This window comes from Rhamphochromis longiceps, linkage group LG22, assembly GCF_057381845.1.
Source record: "Rhamphochromis longiceps isolate RC_006_pf linkage group LG22, R_longiceps_female_GT1.1, whole genome shotgun sequence".
NCBI lineage: Eukaryota > Metazoa > Chordata > Actinopteri > Cichliformes > Cichlidae > Rhamphochromis > Rhamphochromis longiceps.
Genome location: NC_140577.1, coordinates 7589078 through 7606671, shown reverse-complemented (window position 1 = coordinate 7606671; position 17594 = coordinate 7589078). Strand labels below are relative to the sequence as shown.

Here is a 17594-nt window from a genome sequence, read left to right as displayed (position 1 = left end):
ATTGTTGATAGAGGAATTCAATGAATGGGTGTTCTTGTTTTAAAGTGACCCTTCCAGTCAGTCTGTGGTTGACAGCATCTCTGCTTTGTCTGTGCTTATGAACATTTTTTATGTTACTTTAGTGAAGCTTAATCTGTTTGGGGGTATGGTAGCCAAACTGAATAAGATGGGGTGAGTTTACGCCATAAGCTTAGTTTTTTATGTTCATTTTTTTTTTGTGGAAAACAAACTAATACTTTTATAGTAAGTTCACTTTATTGTGTTTATTTTGCTTTCAGATTGTTTTTAAATCATTAAGGGGTAAAAAATAAATAAATAATTCTACATCTTAAATGAATGTACGTGTTGAATTACGTTTGACTTATGTTTTGTTTTTGTTTTGTTTTTTTCTTCCTGGCACTGGGCTTTTATTTTTTAAACTCCGTCGTCCCAGGTACCGGAAGTCGCCTCGTTTCTTCCCTTTCTCTGATCGGTCTGGATCAAACCGTTTCCGGGCGACAGGGTACCAGCAGTAAACATGGCGGAGGAACTGCTGGAAACAGTGGAGAGACTTCAGTCCCGGCTCCAGGAGAACCAGGAGCCCCGAAAGGTAACGGCCCAGCAGGTCGACACGGACACATTTGGTGGTCAGCACCGATCGTTCCGCGAAACGTGACCGACAGACGTGAGGAAGCCGCGGTCACGGCGACGGCTCCCAGAAAGTCGTAACGTTTTTTAAATGCTGCGTTCACGGCTCGCTCTCCGACTCTGTCTTCTCACATTTCTCGGTTCAGACTGTGATGATGAAGCATCAGCAGTTTCCTGAAGTGGCAGCTTTATTTGCAACACAATGCTAATCTAATTCATTTGCAGAGTATTAAATTAGCATTGGGATAACTGTATGATAAAGAAAGTATTTAAAAAAGACATTAGGAGAATAAGATCAACAGTTCACATTTCTAATACTTTTCATCATTTCTACATGTTGAAATCATAATATAAACCATAGTTGTACTGTAAATATCTCCACTGTCTGTTGCTGTGTACAACAGATGTTTGGGATTATGATTTGGGTGTAATTTATTATAGGGATAATGAAAGTATACACCAGGGAAATCATACCTGCCACTAATCTGACACTGATTCTGGGCATTGATGTGTTTGGTATATAAACAGTTACTCTTGCCTCCTTAAACCAATATAGCTAATAGGATTTCCATTTCTCACTCATGTGTGAGGCTGCAGCTTCAGCTGTTAACTAGGCCACTGAGGAAGACTCACTCTATAGGTCCCTATAATGACAGTCCTCTGTAGATATTGGGGCAGGTGTCTGTCAGTCAGGAAATTCAACATGTTTTAACACTACAATGCTTATGACAGTTCGTCACTCATTCAAGTGAGTTCTTCAGTCACTCAGTGAAGCAGAGACTGAAAAAGTCACTTGAATGACAAAACATTTCTCCCACTGAAAACGCCACATCCAGATTAACAGAGTCAACTTTCAGGGATTTTATTACCTGGAAGATTGAGCATGCATCAGGTCATTTACTTGTTAACAGAAGCTGCATCTGTGCCAGTCGTACACATTTTCACATTTCTAAAATGCAACTTATTGAGTAATAGATTAACAAAAGCTTTTGGCATGGTGTCGTTCATATTTGTGATTTTTTTTTTACTGTGTCATGCAGAAAACACCAAATTCCCTAAACAGCTCTGCATTTTTAAATCTTACCTCATCACAGTAAGAACAATTCACACAGCCTGTCGTCTCCCTGGATGTTTTAAAATCTGAATCTTTTTTTTTTCAACCATTTATTTTCAGTTATAGCAAGTAATTGTAATATATTTATATATTGTAATATATATTGTAATATAATTAAACTTATTTAAATTAGTCATACACATTGATTATATAAACTGAAAATGTCATGACCCTCTGTAGCCCACAGAATTGTGGGATTTATTTCAGAGATAGGATACATTCAATTTAAAGTGTGAGTGATACCAATATCTGATTAGATAAAAATACAATATTCTTTTATATATCTAGATATTTCTAATCTTTAAAACACACAAAACATAAAGAAATTTCCCTGACATCAGCCACGTTTGATTATTTATTTACTTGTTTGTTGTATTTGTCTCCTGTTGCCAGCAGGGAAGCTGCAGAGCGCCCTCTGGTGGACAAACTATGGAACATCACAACTAATAATATGGTTGAATGGTGTTTCTCCCATCTCTTTACTTTCTTAACTTTCATTTATTGACCATTGTAAATTCAGACACCGATTCAAACACTGCAAATAGCTGATATTGGCTAAGGGATCGGCCAGGCTCTAGTTAAAATATATTAAAAATAAAAAGCTGATCATTTAGTAAATCATAATTATGTAGCAGTGTTTAAATTGATATTTCAGGGACCTTTAGGGACTTTAAATGAAATGCAAATGATTGAATAAAATGTAAATGCATGTTATTTGGCTGTTTAGCTGAATCGTTTGGCCAGTTTGGACAAGACAATATCTGGGTATTTCTTGCTAAATGACCATTATCTGTTATTGCATCAATTCAAATTGTAGAGAGGCATTTACCGTATTTATGTGATTTATTATTGTGTCTAACGTAATCTTCTTTTTTTTAAATTTATCTTAACAACAGTATTTCAGAAGGGCGTCACCACAAACACAGTCGTTTCTTAGTATCTCAGTGTGTTCCGACAGCCTGTGAAGGCACCGTGTGGGACGTCACAGTAATTAAGGGGTTTTAACTTGTTATAACGTAGTTGTTTAACCCTACATTTTCAGCTCAATGTAACGATTGTCAGCTCGTTGTTAGTACATATGGATTTATTATCTGCCTTTTATCGGAGCAGCTGCACCAAACACGACATATTTTACCCGAAAACCAAACTCGAAGCTAGAGCATTCGTTAGCCGTTCAGCTAGCTAACGTTAGAAAGTAGTGACAGCTCAGCGGCGACAGGCCTCTGAGATTTACCCGATTCTGGTTAACTGGAGCTGGGCTCCTACTCATGTCCAAACCCGGAGTCTATTGTTAAAGAAAACTGGAGATAAAAGCGTGTAAATGGTGACACACGGCCTCTTGGCTTCGCCTTTGTTTACTGCTGGTGTGTAACAAAGCAGCGTGGATGCGTGTGATGCGTTTGCTGAGCACAAACAAGCTGCACAAGTGAAGCTTTAACTGCAAAAGAAGACGCAAAAATCAGGAGGGAAAAGGTTTTCTAACAGCTCTGCCACGTTAGGCCACCTCATCCTTTAGCAGTGATGGCGCAGAGCTGAGCGCAGATAGTGTGAGTCAGGCAGCAGCTGCAAGTTTCATATGAAGCAGGTCCACGGAGCAGATGGAGCCTCTCTACCGAGAAAATCTCAGAGAGGAAATGCATGAAAATCTGCTTTAACGCCCTGTTTACTTTTCCAGTTTTAATATATAATGAATTGTGATGTACCAGTTGTTTAAGTGACTCGGACTTTGCAGGACAAACAAAAACACAAAGCCTTGCCACTGGGTCCCAAATAATGCAAACCTAATAATGCAATCATGTAATCAAGGCGCACTGAATCTTATCCCTGCCTTTATCTCATCATGCCTGACTGTAACAGACCGATTGCCTTTAAGACCCTCTGTAGTCGCCTTCAGCTACATCTCAGACTTTTTTTTGAACCGTTTGCAGCAGTACCTTGAAATCCTCGGGCAGAGGACTTATGTCTTCTCCAGAGGCTCGGTTGAAACCTCAGAATCTGTTACTGAACATGGAAAAGGTTGAAAATGGAGAGTTAGTTTATTTCAGACATGGAAAAGTAATATTTTAAGAGGTTACCGATCCAAATACAAAGACTCAAAAGCAGTCAGCTCGTTACAGTCTGACTGGTCAGGAACCAGGCAAACTAAAGACAACAGAAGAATAAATATTGATGGGCGACAAAATGTTTTAAAAATTGATACATTAGAAAAATTGAGAATAATTATTTGAAAATAGCTTAGAGTCTCATTGCATTTCATTTTAGATTCTTTTGAACTGATTCCTGTGTTTTCCTTTACATAAAGGAAAAGTCCTTTATGTAAAAAAAAAAAAAGGATTTTTCCTTTTTATTTTTCCTTCTAAACTGATCTTGGAAAAAGTGCAAATTGAGGCATGAAATGTAGGAAATTAATTGTTGAATGCTCAAAATTTCCTTGAGTTTACCCTAGCTTCCCCGGTTTATTGTTTTTTTAATGTAATGTGTTTAATTTAAATGAAATGTTTTTGAGATGTTTTAGTTGGTTTTGCAGTCGTTGAATGGTTGTGTTCAGTGTTCAGACTGTTATTACAGCTGCCGTTCTATGGGATAACATCTTTGGGTTTCAGTAGGGATCCATCTGTAAATGTGTCGACCTTTATTTAAACTAGAAATAGTGCGGGACATTTTTAAGGCAAGCACAAAAGGGTAAATCATCTCGTGTTACTTGTGAAGACTCTGCAGACGTTAAAGAGAAAAGTTAAGAATAAATATTTCAAATTGGCACAGGAAATATACCCTGCTTCTTCATTTTATGTTTTTCTTATTCACTATGACAAAATAACAGGAAACCGCACAAATGTATGAATAAAAATTCATCACCCATGATTCTTTACTCATTATCCAGATGCACTCATTCCAGTGTATGTTATATTAAGGGTGACCGCATGTCCTACTTTTTACCTGGGCCTGTACAGCATATCAGCCCTCCACCCATCTAAGGTATTCAGACAGTGTCCCACATTTTAATTGGCTCTGCTGAGTCTCAAAAGGAGGTGTTGTGTGGATGCATCCCTGCTGAAACCTAAAGATGATTAGTATCTGAATCCTCTGTTTTTACTGGGAAATAAAATGAAAAGACAAAAGTGTACAAAGACAAAACCCCCACAAACTTTAGCTCTTGTATATGCTCATAAGAAATTCCTCACATGGTCAATGCCAAACCAGTGCCAAAGAATTTTAGACTGCTAGTAAATACATTATACATTAAAAAGCGACACAAGACGAGCAAATCTCTTCCAGTGTGGATGCAAATTTAGGCCTCTGAAGGTTCTTATCTGTATCATGCTACGATTACATTATGTTGCCTAGCAGTCACCTGTTAACAGGCCACAACAGTCCCAGCAAATTTACTGCTGTTGTTACAATTCCTTATAAGGATTGTTTTTATGAAACACTTGTGTATCTGTTTAAACCACAGGTGTCAGGCGGGCCACACTACAGCTCAATTTAATATCACGTGGGTCAGACCACTTATACAGCTGTATAAAAATCCGCCTTTATTTTAACGTAAAGAAGTTCTAAATACATTTAATTAGCTGTCTTATGTGTATTTTAGTACAAAATAATAAAGTTTGTGGTCTTTCCATTTTTAGTCCTCACACCTCACAGTGTTCACTGTCCAAAGCCATTCACTGGGCTAGTTGGGACCAGGTTAGTTGAGGATGAGCTCTCAAAGTTTTTGAAAATTTTAAAGCAGGTTTTATGTGTGAAAACAGTAACAGTGGGCTAATTAGAAGCTTTAGTAAAGTTAACAGTTGTAGCTGATAAACAGGCGCAGCGTGAGCTGGTGGAAATCCAGCCTGGGCTGCTGCTGTGTGTCATAGAAGCACCTCAGGTTCAAATGGATCTGCTGGACTTTTCCACTGCAAAGCATGAAGCACAGCAGCAGCCAAAGTCACAGCGATAATCATCATATCTTCACGTGTTCAGTATCAGGCTGAGCTCACGACCAGCAGAGCCCAACCCTCATGTAACGAGCACTAAATGCAGCATCAGGTTATTCCTTTAACTGTACAACACCAACACGCCAACTCTTCATGTGGATTAAAACAAAGGCAGGAATAATCTCCTCTGTCACCTTTCGGGGGCTCAACAGTAATATTTACCAAAACAGCAGCTTCAGTAACTGTTTTAGGAAAATAAATTTAAACAAACTCATTCTGCTTAATTTCAGCTCTATATTTTTATTGTTGGACTCAACCAGAGTAGCTTTTACACGGTTCTTGATTCAAAATAATTTATCTTACACTCTGTCTCCCTTAAGTCCAACTTTCTTGTGATTGACTGTATCTCACAAACAAAAGGTTTGAAGAACAGGTGGTCACGTCTGCAGTATTTGAGTCTTTGGCTTCGTCTAATATGAACAACCATCACTGTAACATAAAATAAGGAAAGGCTCTGTGGTGGAATCGGGACTCTTTCTCCAAATGATACATTTTTGTTTTTCCTTTCTTTTTATTTCAGCTGCTGAAGACTCTGAAAAGACTCGGGGAGCTTCCTATGACTGTGGACATATTGGTGGTAAGGATGTGTTGCTTCATCATCTCCAAACTGTCGATGCAAAAATCAGAGGGAAAATATTCTAGATAAATGAGTGGGACAGCAAGTTGACAGCTTCCCTCCTGAACTTGTTTCTGACCAGTTAAATCGCTTGCCTGGAGCTGCCAAAGCATGACTGTTAAATCTGGGAATTTCTCTCGTAGGAAACTGGAGTGGGAAAGGCTGTGAACTCCTTCAGGAAACACGAATTAGCTGGAGAGGTGGCAAAAAATCTCGTAGCCAAATGGAAGAAACTGGTTCCTCAGTCTGGAGACAGGTATCGGCTGCACACCTCTGCCTCGACATGCATGACTTTAGCTCTCATGTGTCTGTACGCTGTGTGCTCTCTTTCTGCAATGGTCGTATGTAACGATGACTTTTCAGGACAGAAGATCCAAACCTTCAAAATAAAACCCCAAAATTAAATGGCGTCATCTGCAAAAACTGAGTTCTGTCTCCATCTTTCTTCCTCAGACCCAACAGCCACAGCTCCAGATCTCACACACAGGCTCGAGGCCATGACGCGAGCGGCAGAGGAGACCATAAACGTCCCCGAGAGCCCTCGCCTGAGGAAGACCGCTCCTACGTAGAGGAGGAAGAGGAGGAAAGAGGTTACCACACCAACTATTCGCCCTCACCTCCTCAGCACGACCAGTACAGTCCCCCACAGCGAGGAGGGTATCACTCAGACGAATACGAAAGCCCTGAGCCCGAACCTGAACCCAGCCCGCCACCACCTCCTCCCCCTGTTTCCCGCAAAGACGTCCGCCACACCAAACCAAACAAGGAGCCGAGCAAGAACCACCACAGCGACCGAAACCGAGACGAGGAGCGGCGGCAACGCCACGCACAGACGAATAGCGATAGAGAAGGCGGAGGAAGTCAGGGGAAGAAGCGAAGCGGAGACCGAGAGAGACATCAGAGTCCGGTACAGAAGGCTGCCAAACACAGCAAGAAGTCAACCACGCATGACAGCAGGAAGGAGGAGAAGAAGAAAGGAGGAGATGAAGGTGAGTTCGATACTTGTTATTAATCTCGATCTCTCTTCCACAGCATGTCTTTTGTCCTGTCTTCCTACCGGTCGCAGCAGATGGCCGCCCCTCCCTGAGCTCGGTTCTCCTGGAGGGTTCTCTTCTGTTAAAAGGGAGTTTTTCCTTCCCCCTGTCATTAAAGTGTTTGCTCATAGGGGGTCATATGATTGTTGGCTTTTTCTCTGTATGTATTGTTGTAGGGTCCACCTTACAATATAAAGCGCCTTGAGGCGACTGTTTTTGTTATTTGGCGCTTTATTAATAAAATTCACAAGAGGTACAGCCCCTGCCTATGTAGGCAGCTGCCCCCAACCACTACAGGTAACAATAACCAGCTGCTCGAGTAACTGATAGCAGTGGTTAATCTAAAGATAACAGAAGAAAAAAACATCTGCAGAATTATGAGGACTTTAAAACAGTTTAAAATCAAAACATCTGCAGCTCGCTGAGACAACTTCCTGTTGCCTTGCTTGTGGGCGCATACAGGTGACTGCATCACTCGAGTCTCATTTGAATAACAAATTAACCTTTTAAAAGCAGTTGACCAGTCTTTTTAATCTTTAAAAGACTGCAGTCAAATATCAGGTTCACAGAAAAAAATTTTCATGTTCCACTCAAGATCCCAGTTTATCTAAAGATACCAAACATGTCAGAATTAATTTGTTACATGTAGCCTGAATAACAATTTAAACTATAACTACACCATCTTCTCCTCACTAAAAGCCCATAAATGTCTTACTGAAAGATAATCATCTTCTTGTTGTACTGTGTAATATTTTACTTTGCTATGAAGGAAATAAGCCGTGAGATTTAGGGGCACTTAAATAATCTTCTTTCTGTCATTTAACTCTTGATTTCTGGTACTTATACCACAGCCAAAACAATTACTATAGAAGGTTAAAGGCAATCATTGTGTGGTCATTTGTGCAGCTCTGTGCAACAGGAAGGTTGTGTGTGTTTTATCAACTTGGATCAAGAAATATGGCCACAACACAGAGTGACTTCCTGTTCTGAGGAACTGAGCGATCGTAGAAATAGCACGAGAAACTCCTCTGACAGGAAGTGACAAAGTGAAATTTTCAAACTGTTTTCTTGTTTGGTTCATTAACCACAGCATGCATGTGTGAATCAGAAGAGGAGTGTGTGTTGTTTGGTGATTGAGTAATTAGTTAGTCACTAGTAATTAGGAGTTAACAATTTTTATAATGTAATAATAATTAAAACTTCACTTATGAGGAGGCTGTAACGGTCCGTTGTGCTGGAGGGAACGGAGCGTGTCGATTTATTGGTCAGTCTGCATCCTCACCCTCACCTATAGTGATGATCGTTGATGCAATCAGCAGAAATGAGTTTCATCTAAAGGATGCCTGGGCTCTACGTTAGAGATCGGACAAGGAGACGCTGTTCCTCCACATCGACAGGAGCAAGATGAGGTGGTTTAGGCATCTGACTGGGACGCTTCCTGGACGCCTCTTAGGTGAGGTATTCAGGCGTGTCGGTGTTGGTGATGTCACTGTTGGTGCTCTTGCAAATGGCGGTGCGTACAAAAAATTATGGTTATGTCAGTTTGTCATGCACCTCTCGGTTTTTAGCTCATCTGGCCAATAAAATAGAAACGCTTATGCTGTGGCGAGGCACCCGTCTGTCTGTCCGTTCACAAGAATCACTCCTCCTCCTCAGGTTTGAATCTAGTTTACACAGAGTGGTCACCTAATGGGTCTTCACAGACATTGTGCTCAAAGGTCCAGGTCATATTTGTTGTTTTGTGAGCAGTAACATGTGAATTGTGCTGCACCGTTAGCCAGATAGGCTACTACGTCGTTCCGATTGTGGCTTGAACCTCCAGACAAGATTTCTGATTTCTTTGCTTCCTGCCTTAAATTCTACTCTTATAAAAGTGCTGATGTCCATAAATCCAAAATAAAATCCTGGATTAAAGTCTTTGTTTTATATTTGTCATTTGTTGAATATTTTAAGAGAAATTAATGCAGTATAATAAATTATGATCTTCATCTTTTAGGGCGACCACGAGTGCCGAAGGACTCTCCACCTAAGGAGGAAGAAGAGGACTTCGAGGTGCCCACCATGTCCTTCGAGTCCTTCCTCACATACGACGCCCCGACGTCTGTGAAGAAGAAAAAGAAGACACCGTCAGCTTCATCTTCATCGCACAGTCGGCCGTCTCACTCCTCCTCGTCAACGTCGTCTTCCCATCGCACACGAACACCTCCACCTGCATCCTCCTCTTCGTCCTCTTCTTCTTCCAAAGCGCGCAAGGCAAACGGTGCTCAGAGTACCAAGAGGACGCATTCGGGGACAGCGGTGACGACGCCATCGAGAAGCAAGGAGGTACCGACTGTTTTTAAACATGTTATTTATCTTTTTATTTAACCAACATAGAAAATAAGCAAAATGGGGAAATCTGTCAGGTCTGTGCGATGCCATGATCTGTTCAGCTATTGGAAAGAAACTCCTGCTTAACACTGTGAAAAGGTAAAACTAGACCTCTAACAGGTGTTAAATCGTCCTTAAGGATTCAATTCAATTCAATTTTATTTATATAGCGCCAAATCACAACAAAAGTCGCCTCAAGGCGGATGACTTGGAGAGTAGAAGAAAATGACCCAGAGCAGATTTCTGATAGCATCGATGAGCATTTTTTTAATTTCAAGCATGAGTCAGTGTTTAAACCGATGACTCAGCTTTAGTTTTCAGGGTGTAAACGTACTTTTCTAACCTTGGAGTGAGCCGTAACTCAAGCTCCCTCTGTGAGCGTCTTCTGCAGCTGTCAGAGTTTTTTCAGTGAGGAAAACTGCAGCTGACATTTGTGTAGGGTTCCTTCTCTTTATTGATAAAGACCGACAGTGCAGAGGGTTCATCCACTCATTGTGACATTAAAGGCTCTGCAGTGATTGTAGAACTTGCTGCTTGCTGCCGTCGGTTTTGCAGTTAGAACTCTGATGGTGTCATGTTGGTGAAAACATCAGATCCGTGAGATGCCTTTAGCCTTTAGTTTTGCTTTTATCTTGTGGGATTTTGTTTCCTAGCAACAGTTGATAACTCCGGTGTCAAGGTGATGCAGAGAGAAGCAGAAAGTAGAAACACCAACCACAGATTGCAGATACAACATAGGTGTGGCCTCCGGGTCTGAAACGTGAGGCCTGCACAGGAGTGCTTTAAACCTGCATTGTTCATTATAACAGCCAGCAGGGTGCGACTCCTCTGGTTGCAAGAACATGTTTAACTTTGTAAAATTCTGTGGGAAAATTACCTATAAGCCCACATGGTTTATGACTTCAGTAAACACTTTAATGATTCATTTATGGCCTAAACCGCTAGTTTAAGGTCTTATTTAATAAAAAATGTTCCTCATTTTGTAAATTATGATGCAACTGTGAGAAATACAGATGATAAAGCAGAGAAATGCAAACAAAGGTCAGTCCATGTTTATGCTATGCTGAACTAACCGTGTACTGGAAGAGCTTCATATTCAACATAAACAAATAAGAGTGTCAAAAGCATCTTGTGCAAGTGTCAAATGTTGGACAATATTAATACGATTCATTTCAAACTTATTTATATAGCATCAATTCTCAATAAGTCACCTCAGGGTGCTTTTATATTATAACGACCCTATGTTATTAGAATGAAAACTCGATAAATAAGTCAATCTTCGAAAAACAGACACTTGGTGAAAGTGGGGAGGAAGAACTCCATTTTTAATTAAAGGAAGGAACCTTCAGCAGGGACAGTGAGAGGAAGGTATCGGCTGCAACAGTTGAAAGCTGGGTCTCCAGCTGGAATAAAGCAGTTTCCAATGAAAGCGTTCAGTTTAAAAGCTTGACGTCAGAGCATCAGGTCAGCAGCACAACCAGGGGGATGCTGTTGTGTTTTACTGACATTCACAAGGTTCTGCAACATGAGTTTGTCAGACTGAAATGTTCTTGATTGTTTGAGAGAGAAGGTTTAGCAGAAATGACCTTAACTGTGGAAACTCTTGGCCACACAAACACAATCTTTACCTCCTACCTCCCTATGAGTTCATCTATTTCCCCAAAATAAAAACAAAGTGGATGTTTTACAAAAGCAAAAGGATAAAGAGCAGCTCGTGAAACCATCTGAATGTGAACAAGAAGACGACCTTAAACGGGGGATTGGCCAAATCTTGAACTTGTTGAACTCTTCTCTTTCTGAGTAAATCCCTCACTTTGATGAGCTGTTTCCACATCACTGCATCCAGTTACTGTGCAGGTTTAGTATCCATCTCATACCCCAGGACCAGCATTCATTTTAGAGTTGTGCTTCTTCTTCTGTCATATTTAGATTTTCTTTTATTGAGGTCTTGACTTTTGTTTTTATTTTTTGTTTAATTGATACCCTACTTTACCTTTCTGAGCTGTTGTTACCTTTATGATAGTTTCAGACAAATAATGAGTTGTTTCTGATTATTTGGCTGCTATAAGTCATTTCCCATCTTTTGGGATAAATAAAGTGTTTCTTATCTTGTTGTAGGTTTACGAAGCTGTGCCGACTGTTCCTGAAATCCAGCTGCCAGCGATTCAGCCCAATTACAGACCTCTGCCCTCCATTGACATCACACCGCTGTCCCCTCAGAGACGCAAAGGTAAGGCCCTCGCCCCCAATATCAAAACTTTTTCATTATGTTATTTCTCGTTTAACTGCTATGAGAACACCAAACTCTGGCATCAAAAAGGTGAACCCTTCCATGAGTCTTTCTGTGCCTGTATTTGTGCATAAATTAAGCGCCTTAAAATGTTTTCTTTCTTTTTTTAAGTGGTTGTTGTTATAACTTAGAAACAAATACTTTTAGTTAACTTTGTGACATAACGTCTCACTTCATGCAGAAACTTGAGTGCAGTTGTGGCTGAGGAGCAGGTGAAGAGAGGAACCGCTTCTGACTGAATGACAGATGCTTTCTAGACTTTTTTTCCTCATTCTGTATCTTTGCACTTCTGAATCAGGTCACACATGTACCTGCGAGCGATTTCTCACATTCGTGCACATTGCGATCTGATCTGGATTTTCTTGCCAGCATCAGCATATCTGCAAACATTCTTCCTCATCCTCTACATTCAGGCTCACTCTGACGTTCGCTCGCTTCACTTTCAGTTCCTGTGTGCAATGAAGAGGATGATGCAGGCTTCACGGGGAAGCGGTTTAACTCCAAGATGGTGGTCTACTCAGGATCGAAGACCGCCTACCTGCCCAAGATGATGACGCTGTACGAGCAATGCATCCGTGTCCTGCAGAACAACATCGACTGTGAGTGGATATGCAGTATTTCTCTCAGTCTCTGAGCCTCCCTGCAGGGGGCAACAAGGGCCTGATGATGCCACGGAGTTTGACCATGAATATTAAAGCTGATGAGAGGAGTTTAATTTTATCTAAAGTGTAGTATAGCATGTCGTTTTTGAAGTTTAATTTCTGTGTTTTACTTTTATTTCTCTGCCTGCTGCTTTTAAACAACTGCAGGATTTTACGTTTTAGTTTTTAGTTTCATCACAGAGGCATGTGATTGGTTTGATCTGTTTCCCTGTTTGTTAGCAGGATTACTCAGATAGTGATGGACTGATTTGCAGGATAATTTTAGCAATGTAGGTCTGGGCCCACCTTGAACAGAATAGATTTTGGAGTCGGTACAGTTTCAGATCAGGGTTAGCTTTTGTGTATTGAGAAGTTTAGTTTCTCTTTCTCTTTACGATAACTCTAATAACCTTGCCGGAGACTAAGTTCATGAATAGCGTGGGGGCAATTTCATAGCCTTGAAGGTGCTATTGTTTTGCTCTTCACTCACTGTGATGGTCTGTGTAGGTACCAGGTGATCAGAGTTCACAACAAAGGATAAAAGTACAGCAGAAAGTCTCCACAGTCTTTCAAAGTCAGTATCTACTCAAATGTGGTCCTCGCCTGAACTCCACCCAACTGCTTTTTGTGTTGTCGAATAGGAACGTGTCTACGGTCTGCAACTGTGCATGCACATGAACAAAAAGTGTAATCCCACCCTGACGATGCCTCTCTGCTCTTTCAGCGATCGCTGAGGTGGGAGGAGTGCCGTTCGATATCCTGGAGCCGGTTCTGGAGAGATGTACCCCAGAGCAGCTGTACCGCATCGAGCAGAGCAACCAGGTAACATGTCAGACTTCAGTGAAACTTTTAATCTTAAAGCTTAATCTGAGGAAGGAGCGTGGAATCGAAAAATGTAGCCACAAAAATAGCTAAAACGTCCACATTGACCTCTTTGATTTTTATCCTTCAGCCATAAAAGACTGATGGGATATTTTTGTCACCCCGTTGTACCGGTAGGTGAGCGGCGTGGACACCCAGGTTTGTGAATGCGATAACTCGAGAACGAGGCGATGTAAGAGTTTCAGATTGATATCATAGGTGTATCTACTAGGAGGCTGAGTGCTAGCATTGGTGGCCACCGGTGTTTTTATAAGAAGTGAAAAATCTAGAGAATTTTCACTTCTTATTTTATTCCACTGAAATAGAATTAATTTGCACAAACTGCAAAAGTTTTGTTTTCACAATAGAAATATAAGGTGGATAAATCTTTTAGCATCATTTGCTTTCTTTTTCCAAACTTTGTTAAAAACTATCAAGCTGTATTTTATGAAACTTAGGAGGATGAACTCTGAATGGCTGCTACACATGTAACACTTTTACAAGCAGAGCAGTTATTCATCATTAAAGTTCATATTCGTCATTAAAGTCGGTCGCCTTCCTCTTTGTCTCCATCTTTTCTGTCTGGCGCAAGTTTACAGCTTTCCAGAAAATATTATAAAATATAAAGTTTGGATGTTGAGAAAGTTGTATTAATGTCACTTTTTGTCATGAGAAATATGGGCATACGTCCCTTTTTGAAGATTCTTCTCGCCTCCTTTTAGTGGTTCACGGAGGAATCGGACGAGCTGTGGATGCGTCACTGTCGGCGCGACTTCAAGCGGGAGTCTCCGCAGGAGTACGAGTCATGGAGGGAGTTGTACCTGAGGCTGCATGACGAGCGCGAGGAGCGACTAAGGATGCTCACACAGAATATCACGTCTGCGCATGCCAACAAACCCAAAGGTGGGACGAGCTTTTGCAGTTTTGTATAAATCGACACATAAAGCACAAAGAAAAAGCATTTTGGGATTTTCTGTTTGTTTCTGTAGTTATGATTCATGATGGTTTTTTTAATATTTTTAAGGCTGTTGAGTGTTTGACCGAGAGTGTTGTTTCCTCTAACAGGACGTCAGGTTAAGATGGCGTACGTAAACTCTGCCGCCAAGCCGCCCCGTGATGTTCGCCGCCGACAGGAGAAGTTTGGAACCACCAGTGGTTCGACAGCCAGCTCCACAGCAGCTGCAGCTCCTATCAAGTGAGTACAGAATAAGATCAGGGAGAAACTGAGAGGATGTTTAGAGATTTCCTGATAAATATCACAGACTGAGTTTCAAATCACGAGGAGGAAGATCTTCTCTATCGATGCACACGGCTGCAGACAGAGCTGTGTAGGGTTTTTTTTTAATATTCACCACAGTGGCTTTCTTCCTGTGTCCTTCAGAATAAGACCGGCTACCACTGACTACTCCGGAGAATCAAGCCAGTCGTCTTCCTCCCAAAACAACCCTCCTCCCGCTGGTTCATCCCGCTTCTCTGCACCGAGTGGAGTAGGACACGCCGCCCGGGAAAAACCTCAAGTCAAAAGTAAGTCTTGCTGAAGGCACCATTGAGGATTTCTTTTTTTCTGTGTGTGTCTTTTAATCTAACAAATCACTTCTTCCTGTTTCCTTCTTCCCCACAGAAATCGCCCCCATGATGGCCAAAACTATCAAAGCATTCAAGAACAGATTCTCCCGCCGGTAGTGTGAAAGAGACTGAATGTATTTTATGTGATTTTAATTACAGTGTAGCGGAATTGGACTGGAGACCCTCCAACCCTGCGCACACACTTTCAGCCCCGCAAACATCACATGAACTTTGCAGTATTTGTGGAAAAATGGTTAACTTCCTTTTTTTTCTTTGTTTTTTTTTTTTTTGTGGGGGTGGGTTGATGTTTTTTTTTTCTGTGGTGACGTCTGTTTTGCGGGTCTTAAATTAAGTATTTAAATCCTAAACGATGGTACACATGGTAGAAGGACACACACAAACACAGTCAGTCTGTTACTGAATCATGTTTTCCAGCAGACGGTTTTTAAAGAAAGAGTTTTTGGGGGAATTCTTGCTGCGAGGTTAGATTAGAGGATTTTTCTATCGCTTTCTCCGGCAGCACAAAGACTGGAAAGAGGGGAGCAGCTCGTTTTCAGCTGTAACAAAATCAGCCCCAGCAGAACCTTTAATTGTCATTAATTAACATGTACATTTGTACACAGCCAAAACGTGCACAAAAAATTTGTGACTTTTTAAAAAATTTGCCTCAAACCTGCATTCTTTCTAATGGCCAGTAGGGGGCGTCTCTGAAATTATATTGTATAGAAGTCCATGAGTAAATTCTTCTAATGTGATCCGTAAACTCAGTTAACATTTTCCTGAAGAGTTTATGGACTCAGCTGCTAATTTTAAGTCTTAATCAATGAAAAATAAAGTTAATGCTGTAAATTATTTTTGCTAAATAATTTAAATTATTTGTGGGTGGCCAAGTCACTATGTTAGCCACCCGAGTTTTAAAACTCTCAACTCAGTGCTGCACTAACCAGTGGGTGATGTCGTGATGGCCACATCCAGCTTTTATATACAGTCTGTGACTAATTGCACTAATCAATTTGTTTCAAATTTTCATTTTTTTTAACCCCTCGCCTGTAAAAGGCTGACAGTGTACTGTCATCACTTGGGTGGCAGGGAGGGCAGCGTAGGATTTTGAAATTGATAGCATCGGTGCATCTACTAAAAATCTCAGTGACCTCGACCTCAAGGTCAGGGCTAGAGGTCAAGTGTATGAATGTGATAACTCAAGAAGAAACTCACCTAGGATTTTCACATTTATAGCATAAGTGCAGTATTTTTACTGCTGTGACCAGACATTGAGCATCAAGGGCTCAACCTTAATGCAGTCAATAACTGAATCAAGTTTTCCTTTCATAAATAATAATAATAATAATAATAATAATAATAATAATGGGGGGGGGGGACATTTGAACAAAGTAGCATTTCCGCAAAAGCTCCCCATCTGGTCAGAAACGATAGACTTGACATGCAAAATGTTAATATTTATGCTTGATTTTCTCTTTTCATAACAATTAAAGAGATTACATTTGTTAAACAATGAACTTAAACGTTTGTTTTTCTCCCTTGTTTCCTGTCTTTGTGCCAAGCCAAGCGGTTCATATTTATCATATGAAAGATGATAGTTTTATCTGTCTTCTAATCAAACTAGTAATGAGCATATTTCCCAAAGTGCGAATCTTTTCCTTGTAAGGGACAGAAAAAGGGCTCTTATTTTAAAAACAGTCAGCTGTTGTTTCCCCTATGACCAAATGATACACTACAGTGGGAAACTTTTACACTTTTACTCTTGTTTTGTCTCTTAATCGCATGCACCGTGGACGTCCCGACACCCGAGACATCAGCTGGATGGTGGGGGACTTTAATCATGTTTTGCCTGGTGCATTTAAAAAAAAATGTGTTTGGCTAAGATGAAAGCACAGCAGAGCGTGCGGCGTCGTAGACTTACTTTAACCCTCCTGTGGCTTCAATTCATGTTTCCCTGCTGTCGAATGTGTGCTTCCCTGTTTTTATCTGCTTCACTGTGACAAACTGATTGAGTGAGGGGAGATTTGGAAAGAGAACCATAAGTTGTCTGCAGCTGCAGTCCATGATGATGATGATGATGATGAAATGTATTTATTTTCAACACTGGGACCTGGCACCCCACAACATGGGCCTGAATGGAAGTAGATTACAAATTGTAATTTTATTAGATTTTAATAAATGTTATATGGTCATTTTTATTAAAATTGACTTTTTTCCCTGAAGCTGTTTGTGTGGGTCTCTTTGTCACTCAGAAAGTCTGCAGTGCAGGAGGTTTATAGAAGTGATCCATCTTACCAAAACTACCTTATATTATTAACATAATAATATCTGTATATTTTTTTCTACGGTTATTATTCTTAACGGCCAGCATCACTTTTAGTAGTTCAGCAATCGCTGAGCGTTTTACAGGGCTCAACGTGATTAAATGAATGAGAGACAGAAACGTTTTTTTTAACAGCTATTAAAAAAACTGAAGCAGGAGCCTCCTTTATTTT

The 17594-nt window shown here is 40.6% G+C and overlaps 1 protein-coding gene across 1 annotated transcript; it reads left to right on the top strand.

Moving 5' to 3' along the window:
• The first annotated feature begins 472 nt into the window (after positions 1-472).
• On the top strand, positions 473-17321 carry eloa (elongin A). Its single transcript, XM_085395864.1, has 12 exons — positions 473-589; positions 6242-6298; positions 6481-6593; positions 6791-7326; positions 9368-9696; positions 11860-11971; positions 12478-12630; positions 13397-13494; positions 14256-14436; positions 14599-14728; positions 14915-15057; positions 15155-17321. The coding sequence occupies exons 1-12, from the start codon at positions 518-520 to the stop codon at positions 15214-15216; spliced, it is 1986 nt and encodes a 661-aa protein (XP_085251990.1). The 5' UTR covers positions 473-517; the 3' UTR covers positions 15217-17321.
• The last annotated feature ends 273 nt before the right edge of the window (positions 17322-17594 follow it).

Excerpts from the sequence above, each read along its gene's own strand:
- eloa (XM_085395864.1), top strand. The coding sequence starts at position 518 with ATGGCGGAGGAACTGCTGGAAACAGTGGAGAGACTTCAGTCCCGGCTC. Across the intron at positions 6,299-6,480 it reads TGACTGTGGACATATTGGTG|GAAACTGGAGTGGGAAAGGC; the intron begins GTAAGGATGTGT and ends TTTCTCTCGTAG. Across the intron at positions 13,495-14,255 it reads GCATCGAGCAGAGCAACCAG|TGGTTCACGGAGGAATCGGA; the intron begins GTAACATGTCAG and ends GCCTCCTTTTAG.